The sequence below is a fragment of the Hippichthys cyanospilos genome, chromosome 5 (genome assembly GCF_059441005.1).
Source record: "Hippichthys cyanospilos isolate Australia breed blue-spotted pipefish chromosome 5, RoL_Hcya_1.0, whole genome shotgun sequence".
NCBI classification, from domain to species: domain Eukaryota; kingdom Metazoa; phylum Chordata; class Actinopteri; order Syngnathiformes; family Syngnathidae; genus Hippichthys; species Hippichthys cyanospilos.
Genome location: NC_142373.1, coordinates 4,331,076 through 4,347,537, shown reverse-complemented (window position 1 = coordinate 4,347,537; position 16,462 = coordinate 4,331,076). Strand labels below are relative to the sequence as shown.

The 16,462-nt window shown below is 36.5% G+C and overlaps 2 protein-coding genes across 3 annotated transcripts in view; one reads left to right on the top strand and one right to left on the bottom strand.

Annotated features, from left to right (window-relative positions):
* LOC148423214 (inactive dipeptidyl peptidase 10-like) overlaps positions 1–11,321 on the top strand; it is a 91,309-nt gene extending 79,988 nt beyond the window's left edge. For both annotated transcript variants that reach the window (XM_088414355.1, XM_088414356.1), the window contains 5 exons: positions 3,384–3,483; positions 4,016–4,074; positions 4,516–4,588; positions 4,857–4,930; positions 6,738–11,321. In XM_088414355.1, coding sequence (XP_088270481.1) covers positions 3,384–3,483; positions 4,016–4,074; positions 4,516–4,588; positions 4,857–4,930; positions 6,738–6,872 — 441 coding nt within the window. In that variant the 3' untranslated portion in view covers positions 6,873–11,321. The remainder of the gene's footprint in view (positions 1–3,383; positions 3,484–4,015; positions 4,075–4,515; positions 4,589–4,856; positions 4,931–6,737) is intronic.
* A 205-nt stretch (positions 11,322–11,526) lies between these two features.
* LOC148423212 (inactive dipeptidyl peptidase 10-like) overlaps positions 11,527–16,462 on the bottom strand; it is a 69,578-nt gene continuing 64,642 nt past the window's right edge. Inside the window, exon 26 of the mRNA XM_088414357.1 lies at positions 11,527–14,965. Within this exon, the coding sequence (XP_088270483.1) occupies positions 14,828–14,965 (138 nt within the window). The 3' untranslated portion in view covers positions 11,527–14,827. The remainder of the gene's footprint in view (positions 14,966–16,462) is intronic.

The window sequence follows — 16,462 nt, the reverse complement described above, 5'->3', positions numbered from 1 at the left end:
TTCCTTTTATTTTCTGGTCACGTTAAACTGCTTACGCTGCAAAGCGTCACTAAAATGCCGACATGCTAAAGACTTGATCCTAGTACGAGTGCTTACAATATCGTATTTATTGTGCATTATACTGCTTAATTTAAGCTTTAATCGGTTAGCCATGGATCCAAAGATTGCTCGTGATGTTAAAGGGTAAAGTAAGAAAATAATTAATTTGGAAACGAAGCTGGAGATAATCAAGAAATACGAAGAAAGCGTGGCTTGGCTACCCTTGTTAGGGATTATGTTAATAACAAACTCAAGTCACGTCACTCAAAGTGAAATAAATCTTTTGTATATTTTTTTATTCATGGTGTTACAGTGATCCCTCCTACTTCGCGTTCTCAGATATTGCGGTCTCAGTACTTCGTGGGTTTTTCCAGGAAGAATAAAAAATATTTCAAAATAAAAAATAATTTTAAAAATGCGCAAAATTGGAAAAAAATTAAAAGGGCAAAAAAGTACATTATACAGTACTGTATTCATCAAATAACTAAGTAATATTAGTTAATAACTATGTTAGGAATTCTTCAAGCGTTAAGACTTTGTGACGTTTTTTATCTTATTTTGAAATGCATGCTTTTAATTTGTCAGGTCGCGTTGCATTTTGGTTTCCTGTTTTACGTTCTCTGTGCGTCATTCGGCTCGTCACGGTGACGTAGTGAATGACAACGTAAGCTCATATTTATAGTTTATTATCATTTATGTTGATAACGCACGCTACTGCCTATGTTTAGTAAGTGATGAGTGTTTCTTCTGTTTATGTGTTCGTTTGTGTAGAGGTTGCACTTTATAGTTAGTAGTTGTTGTTAGTTGTTGCTAACCCGCTAATGTCGGCTAAAAATACAGTAAAATCATAGATTAAAGTTGGGCATGTGTTTATATGTTAGTTGACTGACTTTAACATTGTTGTTGATTTATTATTCAACAGATACTACATGATGTACCATACATGAGCCAAAATAAATGTGATGACTTGTGTACTCTTTCACCGGAGTCATGGTGCAGATAACCAGTCCTGAGAACAAATTCTCAACAAACTAAGTAATATTAGTTTTTTAATGAATATACAATGATGTTAAAAAGGATAATGTAATGGTAAATAATAGGAGAAAGGAAATAAAATATGTAAAAAATACACAAAAAAAAGGGATTGTTTATGGTTACTTCGGCTATATTGGGGCGTACATAGAAATCTAGGAACTGATACCCTACTTCGCGGGTTTCAGACTTCGCGTGGGGTTGACACCCCCCATTAACCGCGCAGAAGGGGGGATCACTGTATTTAATTGTATACATGTATATTATATATAGGTAGCGCTGAATATGCTATTTTGTTACCAATTTTTAATATGTATATACAATATTGATGTTTTTACCTGGGGTTCTATTTATAAGCTAAAGGGTTTCTATTGTCTGCCATAATGACGATTTCGCACACGATCCCAGCCCCGGAGCGGATCAATTTTGGATTGCGGAGGTCCACTGTATAATATAATATAATGTAATATTATATAATATAATATGATATGACATGAAATATGATATATGATATGATATAATATAATATAATATAATATAATATAATATAATATAATATAATATAATATAATATAATATAATATAATATGAAATGATATGATGTATGATATATGATATCATATATGATATCATATATGATATAATATAATGTAATATAATTTGTCTTAAATTATAAAATATAATTTTCAGTTTTCAAAGGGTTTTATTTTTTGGATTGAGCAGGATGCAAAGAAATGAACAATTAACCATGCAAATTTAAACATGAGCAGGAGTCACTTTTGTAACAAGCTCATTTTTCAGCTGCAGCTGAGCTTGTTTAACAAAATGCACACAGCTCAAGTTTGCACCAGTTGATGGCATAATATTTTTTACATTTTTTTTATATGCCAATATTTTACCATTAAATTCTTTAAGTGGAAAACCAAAGTATTGCTACACAAGTGATTTGAAAGTAATAAGCACATGCTGTATTTCTCCTTTAACCCTTTGACTCCCTTTGGGACAATGCGTCGTCCCTGCGCTTTTGAAAAAAATTGCAGCAGATATAGGAATGGTAGCATTAAGATGAAATGGCATCCCAGCAGTTCATTACTCAACTATCTACACATTCTAGTGGCAAATTTTCCACACACAACAAGCCAGTGTTGGGCCCACTGTCAACAAGGTAGCTTGCGTTGTACAATTTCCTGTTAATTACCCTAGTGTTGTGTTGTATATTATGTGCTATATATGTGTGTGACTATAGAATACTATAGGTGATTACTATGTCTTGTAGGCGTTTGGTGTTTATTTTTACTTCTCTGGCACGTCTATATTATTATTATTATTATTATTATTATTATCATTATTATTATTATTATTATTATTATTATTATTATAAAATACCGATGGGGCAAAAAAAATCCTAGGCCTGTATACTAATCTATGTAAATTAGAATTTTTTTTTAACTACTTCCAAGTATCCTAGATTTATAAACAAGTGATGTATGCCATAAGTTTGTTGCTTGTCTGTTTTTCCAAAAAAAAGAATCTCTCTCTCTTATATATATATATATATATATATATATATATATATATATATATATATATATATATATATATATATATATATATATGTATGTGTGTGTGTGTGTGTGTGTAAATAGATAATAAATAGAACTCCTGAATCTTGAATATTGATATATATTTAAAAATACAAAAGATCAACCAACACATTTCCATTCAATAAAGAATGACCTTTTTTTCTTTTAAATTTAGCTATCTGCTAATTTATGATGTAGATGCTGCGCTCATCGCTAGCAGCAGGTGTCATACTATAAAATGCCGGCGTAACTTTTTAATCCCACGCTTTGTCGTTGAAGGTCATTTTTTTTTTTTCAACAACGATGCGTTTTTTGCATTGGGAGTCATGACTCGCGACCCACCCCTGCAAGCACGAATGATATGTGCATTGTTGTCATTGTTGTCGCGAAATTTTCACTGAAGAACTTCAAAATAAAAGCGCTTCAAGATGTTCGAGTCCTTGTTTTGTTTGGTATGGTAAGGTTTATTTTGAAGCGTTGGTCAGCCTTCAGAGTCTCTATGACGGCTTTACTGACATACTGCGCAGAAATAGCTCTCATGCTGGCCAGGGACGAGAAATCTCGTGGCGATTTGATCTCGCAAGATATTGTCGTATGAGATCCCGTCACATACAAAGTTGTTTATGACATTATAAACTTGTGTGTGTGTGCGTGTGTTAGGTCCACATATTGTTTTGTATTGACTACATGCATTGTGTAATGTTATTTTTTTCTGTCTGTTTTTTTCAGGGTTATGGAGCCTATATTGCATTAATGCTGCTTAAGTCTACTGATAGCATCTTCAAATGTGCATGTGCAATGTCACCCATGACAGATTTGAAGTTATATGGTGAGCATTAAACCTTTAACCCTTTACTGGGAATAGCAGGTCGGAGGTCTAAACAGGCAAAAACGGCCAATATTAGGCACACATTTTTTTCTATTTTTAAGTCCTAAACAGGCAAGCGTTTTCAGGATTTTAGGGAAATTTAGCGGTACGTTAGAATTTAAGCAATGGCTATTATGGACGCTTTCGGCCATTTTGCCTTACTATACTATTGGCCGAAAGTGGCCGCTATGCCCAGAAAATGTTTAAAAAAATGCAGTGTGTCATGAATACGGAAACCGTTCTATCAAATCATAGTCTACTGGAAGAAACATTCCATTATTCAAGAGCAATAATATACATTATCACTGATGTCTAGAGGTCTGCTAGACTTCCAGAACAAATGGTAGAAACTGTTCTCAGTGCGGCAAATACAAGCAGCCTCCTATACACAAATATTTCAATGCACTACCCTAAAAATAATTACTGTATTCTGAAAATCGTATCTACTTTTCATCAACATTGTTAACAATTGTGTAATTTGTCATTTGCATAGCATCAGCTTTCTCGGAGCGTTATCTTGGTATGCCGCTACGTGATGACAGCAGATACCAGGTGTGTTCAGCACTTCTCATTTGTGTGTCAATGTCCTTTGAAAGCTGTTTGCACCAACATTTCTCATATACACATTCAGTTACTATGCTCCCTTTGTGGCAATTCCGAAACAGCAATGTGAGAGCTTTGATTACCAATAAAGATTTTGATGAATGTATTCAATGGCAAATTCATCTGTAAAAGCTCTCAGGCTCTCTCAGGCCTCTTGGAATGACAGGATGTTTTGTAATCAAAGATTATTTTCTCAGCAATGAGAGGTAGAAGGCATGAAAAAGAGAGATGTTTACAATTGTTTTTAATCCTGTCATTTTTTTGCAACCGCTTCCTAATATTTTGGCTTTGCTCTGTATGCGCAGCATCACTCTTATATATAGTTACCCAAGTGCAGTAGGTCATTTTTAATGCTTTTATTTTGGTCTCCTTGTTCTCACTATCATTCAGTTTTCCAGTGTACTGCAGAATGTTCATGCACTAAGAGACCAGACACTGATGCTAGTACACGGAACAGCAGATGGTAAGTGAAAATAAATGGTCTGAAAATGAATCAATCTGTTGTGCATCACTGCTGAACACAAAGAAGCAAGTACGGTTATTTCCGAAAGCTAATAAGGCAAATGTTTTGAATCAAAAAAAGGAAAGCTTGGTGGGATGCCTGAATTGATGCAGAAATTGCTAGTGAAATGTATTCTCTACTGAGCAATGAATCTAAATTTTTTTGTATTTGAATTCTGCTGGAACTTGAGCTGGAGCTGTGCAGACATATTTTCTCTTTTAATCTGCAGCAAACATCCACTTCCAACATACTGCTGAGCTTGTCAAGAACCTTGTGAAAGTTGGAGCAAACTACTCAATGCAGGTGACTGTCACAAAAGCAACACCCTGGAAAAATACTTCATGTTCATTTCAAATGTGTTTGGAGGGCTTGAAGCAGTGATGCAAAATAAGACATTCAGACATTGTGCCAAATTTAGCAGATGTACGGCTCGCAAGTCCTCACAGGCTGTTTTGCCTCCTATTATGACTTGCAAATATTATATAATACAATATAAAACAATTTAAAATAATAATACAAAGTACAATGCTTGCAATCATTGTTGTTAATGGAAATAAAGTATACAAAAAAAGACAACTGTAACATGTATTAAAAAAAAAAAAAGCCAAACATAAGCAAATTCAAGCATCACAACTTCACTAAGGATGAAATCGTAATATATTGCATACAGGTCATGGAAGGATAGCATCAATTTTTAAACTTAAGATAATCTAGGCATAAACACTGAAATATAGCCATAGAACAAGAAAAACACATTGAAACATTGTCTCCTCTCTAGTGGTATGGTTTGCGACCTTCATTTTTTGAGGGTTAGGGTTACTGTATTACTTTGTGTACAAGTCGACCCCCCCTCCCCCCTTTTCTTTTTTACTTCAATTTGGGTGAATTTTACAAAAACGTAAATATAAGTCTACCCCTGACTTAAGTGTTTACACTTATCATGGCTGTCCAACTAAAACACACGGTGTTTATTATTAAAATGATGAAATTACGGTACTTTTAGACACATTTCTTCATCATACATCGAATGACATGTAACCATAACTGTTGTCGTTAGAGGGGCAGGAAATGAGACAAGTAAAAATCAATGTACGTGCGCATGTAGACGCAAATCCTGAAACTACTGTAATGTTGCAACAATAAAATGATTAGAAATGTCAATGCTTTATTTTTGACACAGTTGAATGTGAATCCATGTAATGCCCTCAAAGTCATCTTCACTATCTGACATGCCAAATTGCTCCTCCCATTCAAATCCCGGACGTCCTCTCCTTCCTGCCCGTCACTTGCACAAACATCTTCATTATTCTTCCACTGTTAGTCATCTTGGGGCCCGTCCAATTTGCTTGAAACGGAGGTCTTCAGAGATGATTTGCTGATCATCTTACTTGGGATGTTCTTTACCCAAGTGACGAATGTTGTGAGATCAGAGCGTGGAAGGTTGCCCTTCGCTGTGTCTGCCCCCACCTGCCGACATCCATGTGGGCTTGTTCAAGCACACGTCCAAGGGCTGAAGGAGACAAGTCAATCCATCCTTTCCTTTTCATAATGCATCAAACGCCGCCAAAAAATTCATCCATGAAGCCTCGCTCTTGACAACAAAGAGGCCATAAGGCTGTGCTTGACGAAAGTGCAAAAACGCAAAAATGGATGCATACTACTTTAAAATAGAGGTATATATAATTGTTTTAAGCCTTGTAAACGACATGATATTACTTATTTCGCATTCGAATAAATGTTAACACAGACATGTGGAAAACATTTTTTTGGTTTTGAGTTATGCAGGTATATGGGGGTTGAAAATGTGGGGGGAAAAAAAACTCGACTTGTACACAGAGACATACGGTTTGTGATGTTTGTCGGTCTGCTTTACTGTGTTTTGCGATGAGTGGGGTTTATTGTCTGCCATGTGGCTCTGGTTTATGCCTCCTTGGACTATCTGTGCGCTGTACGGTGCTGAGCAAATAGTGGTCAGGTGACAAATGTGTTTGTCAACTACATTTCATAGCAGTGTTAATACCAGAAGGATGGACCGAACGGTTAATGGGTGCTTTAGACCTAACACCCAACATGATTCATATTGTAAGACATGTGTGCTTCTTCGCCCTAGCTCTACCCAGACGAAGGCCATTTCCTGTCTCATCAAAGCAACCAGCACCTGTACGCCACTCTGACTAGCTTCTACAGAGAGTGCTTGAAGGAGGAGTTACTCCCACTGATTGATGATGAAGAGGAGGAGGAGTAAGCAGAAGGTCTTTTTGCATTTGGACCACATTTTAGATGGACATGGACAGTATATTCTAGATCTGCTCACGCACTTGTTTTGAGTGTGTGTGAGTGCACATGTGTTATAAAGACACCTATAATGACAGTGACACTTTTTACTGCGGGGACTTGAGGTAGGAAATGGCCTCTTGAATAATTTTGTTCCACTGCAATTATTGTCAAAGCACACTGAACACTGTCCTCATCTTCTGAGGAATCTTTTGTCATGCTTGTGGTCATTCACGATTAGTACAGCGCATGGTTCCATTTCATTTCCTTTATCGTGGTCTTTTTTGTGGTAAGAATTGAGTGGAAAACATTTTTTTCAAATCTGACTTTGTTTTTGATTTGGTGTGTCAACACTGACTAGAATCTATGGCAAAAGTTTAAACTGTTTTGTTTTCTGGCCAAGAATTAAAATGTGAATACACTTGTTACATTGATGCGCTAAAAACTTGAAGCAATGCACATGTAAAATGTATGAGTAGTGATAATACAATCACAGAACTAACAGAATTATTAAAACTGCAACGTCCTTCATGATATTGTTAAATAGCTGCAGTGTTTTAATTAACCCCTGGGGGAAATGTTGACCCAACTTGGGCTTTTAGACATTTTTGAGGTGTGATATCAAAGGAAAGGCATACAAAAAAAAAACACTAAGAGGCTAAAATATTGCATAGCTTGTTAAAACATGTCAACTTTCAATATACCATCCTGCCGTCCCTTCTAAATGTCTGCAAACGGGAGGTCGGGAGGTACACACCGCACATGTCAAATTTAGCCCATGTCGGGCTCATTTACTCCCATTAAAAATTGGAAATATTGTTAATTTTGGACATATTCATGTTTTATGACGCATTTCCCTCGCATGAATCCTTTCAACGGCAACTCGCAAATAGGATGCTATAGAATTTTTTGTTGAGACCCCCAAACCCCTTTCAATTAATTCATTGAAAGGCTTAGCCTGGCTCCCATAATTCTCCCATAATGCTCCCATAAGTTCTTGCTATGCATTGTGGTACTTGTAGTTGACAAAAGGCTTGGATCCAAGAACTAAATGTAATGGAAAACCTTTTATTTCACTGCAGGGAAGCGTTTTTTTTTTTTTTTTTTTTTCATGGAATGCATAACATTGTATCTGCATATTTTTCGAATTCGTCGAAACGAATCAGGGTTGGATATATATATATATATATATATATATATATATATATATAGATATATATATATATATATATATATATATATACAGTGGGCCCCCGGTTTACGAACTCCCTCGTATACGAACATTTCATATTACGAACGTGAACCGCGGCGTTTTTGTCCCCCCCTTACGCACAAACCTTTCATCTTACGAACAATCCAACATGCCGGTCAATGTGTCCATGCTATTTTTTTTCGCATCGCTGCGTCAATAAAATCAACTGCTCCCGCATGTCATGGTAACGCTGATATGCTATTGCTCCTACAATGTCACAGTCACTGTCTCAGTCACGGTGTCAGTCACAGTGTCAGTCACGGAGATGCCGATACACTATTGGTCGATTAAGTTCACAGTCCCGGTCTCAGTCTCGGAGATGAGGATATGCTTTTGGCCGGCGTCACGTCAATCACAGAAATGCAGATATGCTATTGGCCGAACGCCTTCATCTAGCTTGATGGCACAGCTGGTCAGGATTGAAGGAAGGAGAGAAAAGGAGTGAAAAACGGAAGGAAGGAATGTTGTGAAGACTTTGCAAACTTTATCTATTAGACATGGCCTCTAAAATTGCAAGTGGCGGTAAAGGAAGAAGTAAGAGGATGATGACAATAGAAACCAAGCAGGAGATAATAAAAAAAAAATACAAAGGAGGGCGCACGCATAGTTAACCTTGCTCGTGAGTATGGCCGTAACCGCTCAGCAATCTTCTAAGGGCAAGACTTTCCTTGCCGGGGGACGGACCTCAGTCGACAACAAAATGGAGAGGCTTCTTCTATTATGGATTAAAGAGAAGGAAATTGCCGGTGATATGTTCTCGTTTAAGAAAATAAATCAATAAATTCTGCGGGTTGTTCTCTGCTCCCCTCCGCCTCCACCCAGCTCAAGTCACATCGCCCCAAAGGTAAATGTCATATTTCCTTTGTATATTTATGTCATTTAATTTGTAACTAATCTAAACTGTACAGTAGATTATGTAACTAATTTTTAATATGTGTATAGAGTCGTTCTGTTTTTACCTAAGGTTTTTGCACGTGTTGCACCCATTCACTAAATAACATAGGTTTGGATTGCCCGTCATACGAGCTATTGGAGTTACGAGCATAGCCGCTGAACGGATTAAGTTTGTAACACGGGGGCCCACTGTGTATATATATATATATATATATATATATATATATATATATATATATATATATATATATATATATATATACACACACATATTTAGGACTGATGCCACTAAACAAGTTGAGGGGTTGAAAGTAAAAAAATATATTTATATTTGACTATGTTATGACCCTTTCAAAGTCAGCCCAAGTTGGATAATAATAAGGCCAGGTTAGTGAAAAATCCTCAGCCACCCAGGGGTTAAACAAGAAAAATAAAAAACTGCCACAGAATACTTCACCACTGAATGGTGTACAGAACTTCTTGTCAGACATTTTAATGATTTCTCATGAGAAGAGGCTATTTATTCATGCACAAGAAATGCTCCCTCACCACTCCGATCCTGATTAAGTGCAATTCCTACTGCATTCCTCCACCACTGCCCCCCCCCCCCCCCCCCTACATAAAAACATTTTCTCTATGTCATGTTTATCGTAACAGGGGTTTTGTGTAGACATGTACAATGCCTTATGCGCTTTAACATACTGTAATATATATTGTAGAGAGTTGTAGTTTAGCAGTGTCACGTGAACCGATGTCAACTCAGGTGTTTGAGAAATACACAAAATTTAGGATCTGAAAGATAAAACTCTCAGTATGCTAAATGGTCTCAATTAAGTTTCTCCATGAAGGTAATAATTACACAATAGGTCATACGATAGGGCTGCACAATTAATCGAATTTTAATCACTATTACAATCATATTGGCTGCAACGATTAACTAAGCTGATCCTCTGTGATATTAACATTTAAAAAGCCGGCTATCATACATGTCAAATCAAACACTTTGTCATTTTACCACCAGAGGGCAAAGGCCAGGTTAAGCCTTCATTAAGCTTAAAAAATAGCAAGCGAGCAAATCCTGCAGCGGTCGACTATGGAGGGAAAGCCGCATGGAGCATTAAGTTCTGCAAAATGCGTGCCAGCGAGATTCGCATTCACGTGTCAAGCATAAATCAAGTTTAGTAACAGCCTCAACTGAAAGAGTGGAATGCTATAAGAACGCTGACGTTGGCTTCATGGCTCGCTACCGACATCTCAACTTTAAATTTCACCTTAATATCCATTAGAATCCGTTTCCCAACGCCTCTGCTTTTCTCATCCTATTATATTATTTACCAGTGTGAAATGGCGTTGAGTTTCTCACCCGATTCCTAATATGTACTGTAAAGTGCAAGCTGTCGATTGAAAAATTGGAATACGTTTGGTTTGAAATTCTAATTGATTAAGATTTGTAATAAATAATGTGCTTGGTTGTAAGTAGGCTTCATTTTTTTCATTGGTTTGCACTGAGCAAAGAAGTTAGCTGCGTTGCCCAGTATGTCAAGTTTTTGCCATGTCTTGGGTGAATTTGTTTTAGTTGTAATTTACTTATTTATTTTAGTTCATGATTATTATTTGTATAAATTATATGTATAAGTATCAAGCCTTGAAGCGTTGTGTACTGCTTGTTTTAAAAAAGGGCAATGACTAGAGATGTTTGACCAAACATGATGAATATTTGTGATTAATAATCACGATTTCAATTTTGACCAAAATAATCACGATTATTATTTTGGACATAATTGTGCAGCCCTATCATACAGTATTTATTCCAGAATATGATATGTTATTGCCAACCAATGCAGGCAATTAAATCTAAAAAGTGGTGCATATTCTTTTTCTGAATATTCTCCAAAATTCAATTGTTGAAAATGTATGATAATAAAAGAGTACCATTAAGGTGTTTGCATGTCTACAGAGAATGTGTCTGATTTGACCACATTTTGTACCGTACAAGACAGCAAAGTGTGTACATAAATATATTTTTGAGATGTCTCGTAGAAAGATGAGTCTAACGGAATTAATTGATTTTACTTGGATGTATCGTATGGTTATGTTGCTATTATGTTTTATCTCGACAAAAACGTACTTCTTACAATGAATTTTGTAATGCTTGGTCTTTTTTTCTTGTCATTTAAAAAAAAGGGAGAGGATTGGGTTGTAATGTTGGGGTTGTTGTGATTGTCCTCTAGAAATGGGTTTAAAGAGATAATAAAAAAATGAACAAATATTAAAGTGTATTGAATCAGTATTATACACACCTAACCAGTGGTGTTTACTTTAACTAATCAAACAAGATAAATGATTCAGAAATTTGGTTGATACTCTAACCTTTGTCAGTATTGCGTGTATAGCTTAGTATGGAGAAAATAAAAGTTGCAAGAAAGTTATAAAAATGGAAAAACATTTTGAGACGTATTGGTTTAACGCATTTATTAGTTTATATTAGATTGACAAAATAACATATTTTCAGGAACTTCCTCGGGTCTTTTGTACATGACTATTAGGGAACCCGGAGGTCATCAACACCAATAAAGTGATCCCTTGCTACTTCGCGCCTCCCCTATTGCGCCTTCAGTGCATCACAGATTTAAAAAAAAAAAAAAAAAAAAAAAAAAACAGGCTATATTGCAGAGGGACATACCGTGAAGGTTTCTTGCATGCCAGACAGACGAGTTGACTATAAATGCACTTGCCAAGGGCACTCCTCGGGTGTTCAACTACTGCAGTACACACATTTAGTTAAATCTGAAATTTCTAAACCTTATACAGTAACTGTACTGTTACATCTTCCCTTCCCATCACAGTCTCACGAAGACCCGCAGTTATATTAGCAGCGCCCCGAAGTCTAATTAAAGTGAATCTTGTAGCTGACCAAACAACTCGTGCCGGGAGGCAATCAGGTGTCAAGGAGGATTGACCATCTCACACACACAGGTTCAGGTTGACATGAAGGAAAAGGAGGAGAGAGCAGTGCTGCATTGTAGCATTGTACAATTGCATTCTTTTCATAATAAGTTGGAATTTCAAGTGTAAACTCTGAGTGTTATCATGTTTGGTCAGCTACAGGCTACACTTTAATTAGACTTCCGATATAACTGCGGCTCTCCGTGAGACTACAGCCAAAGGGATGGGATGGGAAGGGATAAAAGTACAGTAATATGTGTCTTAAAAATGTAAAGTGTACTGTAGGTACTTTTCACATTTAAAAAAATTCAGGTACCCACATACACGTGCATGAGAAATCCGTGAGGGGGGGGGGGGGGGGTAAAGCTACTTTACGGTTTTTCACTTATCATGGGGTAGTTTTTCACTTATCGTGGGGTAGTTAACTGCAAAAAACAAGATATTACTGTATACCATTTTGCAAGTAAAATTATCCCCTCATTTTTTATCATTATAAAAGAGTAGTTACTAATCTTTATTATTTTTTGCTTTGTTTTGTTTTTCTTGCACTTGATATATGTTTGATGGAATCTATGTTTAGTCTGTAAATGTTACAATTTGTAATCTTTATACTAATACACCAAGTATGGCTGTTTACCCAAGTGGGGAACTGTATTTTGTTTGTTTTTTTTGTTTGTTTGTTTTTTTTTTGGGGGGGGGGGGTATTAACCAATCAACCATCACCAACATTACTCTCTAAATTTCATTTTTCTAGGGATATACTTTATTGTTGTAGTATTATAAAAGTATTGTCATAATATTGTTCCCTTGACTATTTACTTCCCCTTGACCAGTCCTTCTCAAATAGTGGGACGGGCCCCTCTGAGGGGGTGCAAGGCGATGCCAGGGAGGGGTGACCCCAGGAAAAAGTATCTGGTTTAGCCATGTGAAGTGTAATTGCAATAAAACGAGGATTGACATCTTTTTTTTTCCCCAGGCATTTTTATGCACTTAGTTACCGTATTTTCAACACCTAAAAGTCTTAAAGTTTTTTAAAAACTGACGGTGCGCTTTATAATCCAGCGCGCCTTATATATCGATCATATCATGTGCTGACTACATAAACTGCTGGCTTATCTGATTGTTGAGTCAACATTTCCTTGAGTGCAGCTGCATCTAGTGGACACATAACAGAATGTAGTTTTGATTCCATGCGCACCTAAAAGCCTTACATTTGTGTTATGAAAACACCACCTCACTGACATTATTTCTGGGAAAAAAATAAAAAGGTTGTTTATTCATTTTTGAAGGGAACAGAGATGTCTGAATGCTTATACAGTGGACCCCCGGGTTACAGCGTCCCTGGCTTATGTTTTTTTCATGTTGCAATGTGGAATACTGAGTTTTTTCATCCCCTCTTAACGGTATTTTTTCCGGCGTTGCTACAAATACAACTGTCATGACCTTAGGAGGTTGGCTGTATTTGTGTTGTTTTGTCTGCATCTGCAGGCGTTTTTAGGTAATTGCACTTATTTTCTGTTGCCCGTCAAACTGCTTCCATGCAACGTGTCACTACAATGCTGTTCTCCTCACAAAGATGCTGGTCTGCTATTGGTCGGCCTCACTCATTTCAAAATGGCGGAATGGTAAAGCTTTGTTCTATTGGGAAAGGGTACAAAACCGTATTTATAGTGCATTTTACTGCTTAATTCAAACTTGAATGGGTTAGCCACCAGTCCCAAGATTGCTAAGAAGATGATTTATTTGGAAACGAAGCTGGAGATAATCAAGAAATACGGAACTAGCCTAGCCTAGGCTACCCTTACTAGGGAATATGGCTATAACAAGCGCCACTAGAAGGTAAATAAATTCTTTCTATATATTTTTTTTTATTTATGACGATTTCTGATTGTATACATGTGTATTATACATACGTAGCACTTACTATACTATTTAGGGACCAATTTTGAATAGGTATATACAATTGTGATGTTTTTACTTGTGGTTCTAAACGCATTAGCTGTTTAACATAGGTTTGGATTGCCCGCCATGTGGCGAATTCACCTTACAAACCCAACCGCAGAACAGATTAATCTCGTAACACGGGGGCCCACGGTATTCTACTGATAAAGTTTGGGTGACTCGTCTGATCATTGTGTTAGTATTCCCTTTAGCACATTTCCATCTAGTGGATACATATCAGAATGCAAATGCAGCCCCAGCCACTACTCTAGCTTTTACTCCATGTAACTTTGATTCCATGTGCCTTATAAAAAGGCCATTCTTTGAAGGTGCGCCACATAGTGCGGAAAATACAGTATTTATTTTCTGTATTAGACTAACCTTTAACTTATATAAATGCTGTAAAAAGTAGCTAACAATTGAAAGTTAATTCATATTGCTTTTTGTTTGGTTAAGGTTAAAAATGATAAAGGTTGAGGCAAGTGATACAATTTTTATAGGTAATAATTGTATTTAAATTCAGCGCGATGAGTGTGAGGGGGTGCAAAAGGTTTTCTTTTTCCTTGGGGGATTGCAAAATATAGTTGAGAAGCACTGCCCTTGACTATGTAGTTTCATTTCAAGCATATTCCTTTCATTTGTTAAAGACTTGAGCAGACAAAACATGCTGACAAACAAGCAGGTTAGCGGAAAAAAAACAGCAATAAGAAACATGAGCAAAAATAGTGGTGTGTTCTATTTGGCTGTATATTTTCACAAATATTTTGAGGATGTTTTTGAAGATGTCAGCCCTTCAAGCATGAGTGAAAAGGTATTGTTCAGGCTCTTGCTGGCAGGTGCTGCAATCTTTGCCTGTGTACAACGAACAGTTTGCCTGCAGGTTGTTTGCCATCTTACTCATCATCTTTGGATTTCTGCTGGTCGACAACCCTTTTCTCCTCAAAGCAGTTTTTAATGAAGGTGATCACCGACTTTAGCATGTACTGCTGGCTCTTCACAGACATAATATTGTGTCCTTCATCTGGAAAAATCTGGGTAAAAACAATTGGAGAAAATTTCCATCATTACGCATTGCAAAATAAACAAACTCCAGCAGCTCTCTCTTTTTTTTCATGTTGAGTTTTTTCGTCCCCTCTTAACGGTATTTTTTCAGCTTTGCAAGAAATACATCTGTCATGACTCTAGGGAGTTGGCTGTATTTGTGTTGTTTTGTTTCGATTTGCTGGCGTTTTTAGGTAATTGCACTTATTTGCTGTTGTGTTGCCGTCAATGCATCCATGCAACATGTCACTACAATGCTGGTCTGCTATTGGTCGGTCTCACTCCTTCCAAAATGCTGGAATAGTAAAGCTTTGTTCTATCGCGAGTGGTTTCAAAACCATATTTATAGTGCATTTTACTGTTTAATTCAAAGTTGAAAGGGTTAACCATAGGTCCCAAGATTGCTAGTGATGTTAAAGAGAGAAGTAAGAAGATGATTTATATAAAAACGAAGCTGGAGATAATCAAGAAATACGAAGCTAGCCTAGCCTAGGCTACCCTAGATAGATAGCTAGGGTAGATAGCTAATGCGTTTAGAACCCCAGGTAAAAACATCAAAATTGTACATACATAATAAAAATTGGGACCAAAATAGTATAGTAAGTGCTGCATATATATCATTTATAATATAATGTATATATAATATATATGTATACAATCAGAAAACATCATAAATAAGAAAATATCTCCTACAAGACAGGTGATTAGCTCTCAGCACGACCATCGACCAATGAGGGCAGCAGTTGTTATTAACTTCTGCCCCAACTCCTACAGGAAGCTACTGGCTTCACTCTAATTAGAATTCCGGGCGCTGCTAATATAACCACATCTCTCTGTGAAACTACAGCCAAAGGGATGGGAAAGGATAACAGAGCAGTTACTCTATAACGTTTAATAATTGAAGATTTAGGCAAATAATATGTGTACTACAGTAATATTTGTCTTAATATGTAAAGTATAAATATTTTTCATTTTTAAAAAATGCTGGTACCCACATACACATGCATATGTAAGTGTTTGCTTATAAGGTGACTGATGCTGACAACAGCAACCTCTGTACTGCGCCCAGGTCTACATTGTAAATGCAAATTTTAAAGGGTCAAGATAGATAGTGACCTCTGATGTAGGTTGATTTACTATCAATCTTCCCAAACACTTCATGACTACACTACTCTTAAAATATAAGTGGACTATCCTTGTAAGTAAAACGTAAATAGTAAAGGCTTAGTTTTCTACATCAGTTTGTTTTTTCTTGATCATTTCAGGTCTGGCAGGTGTGCAACTTATGGGAACTCACTATGCAGAGATCCTTTTTTTATCCACCCTGTTCTTTAACCTCTGTAAAGTAGTTTGAGTGCGTCATCAGAAGCAGTCAAGTGTGATTATGAGGGATGAAAAGAAGCTATTCTACACTTGTGCAATCATGCTTGTTCATCTTTGATTTCTTTTTTTTTAAATCTGGCCTGTGCGCCTGAGTCATTTGTTCT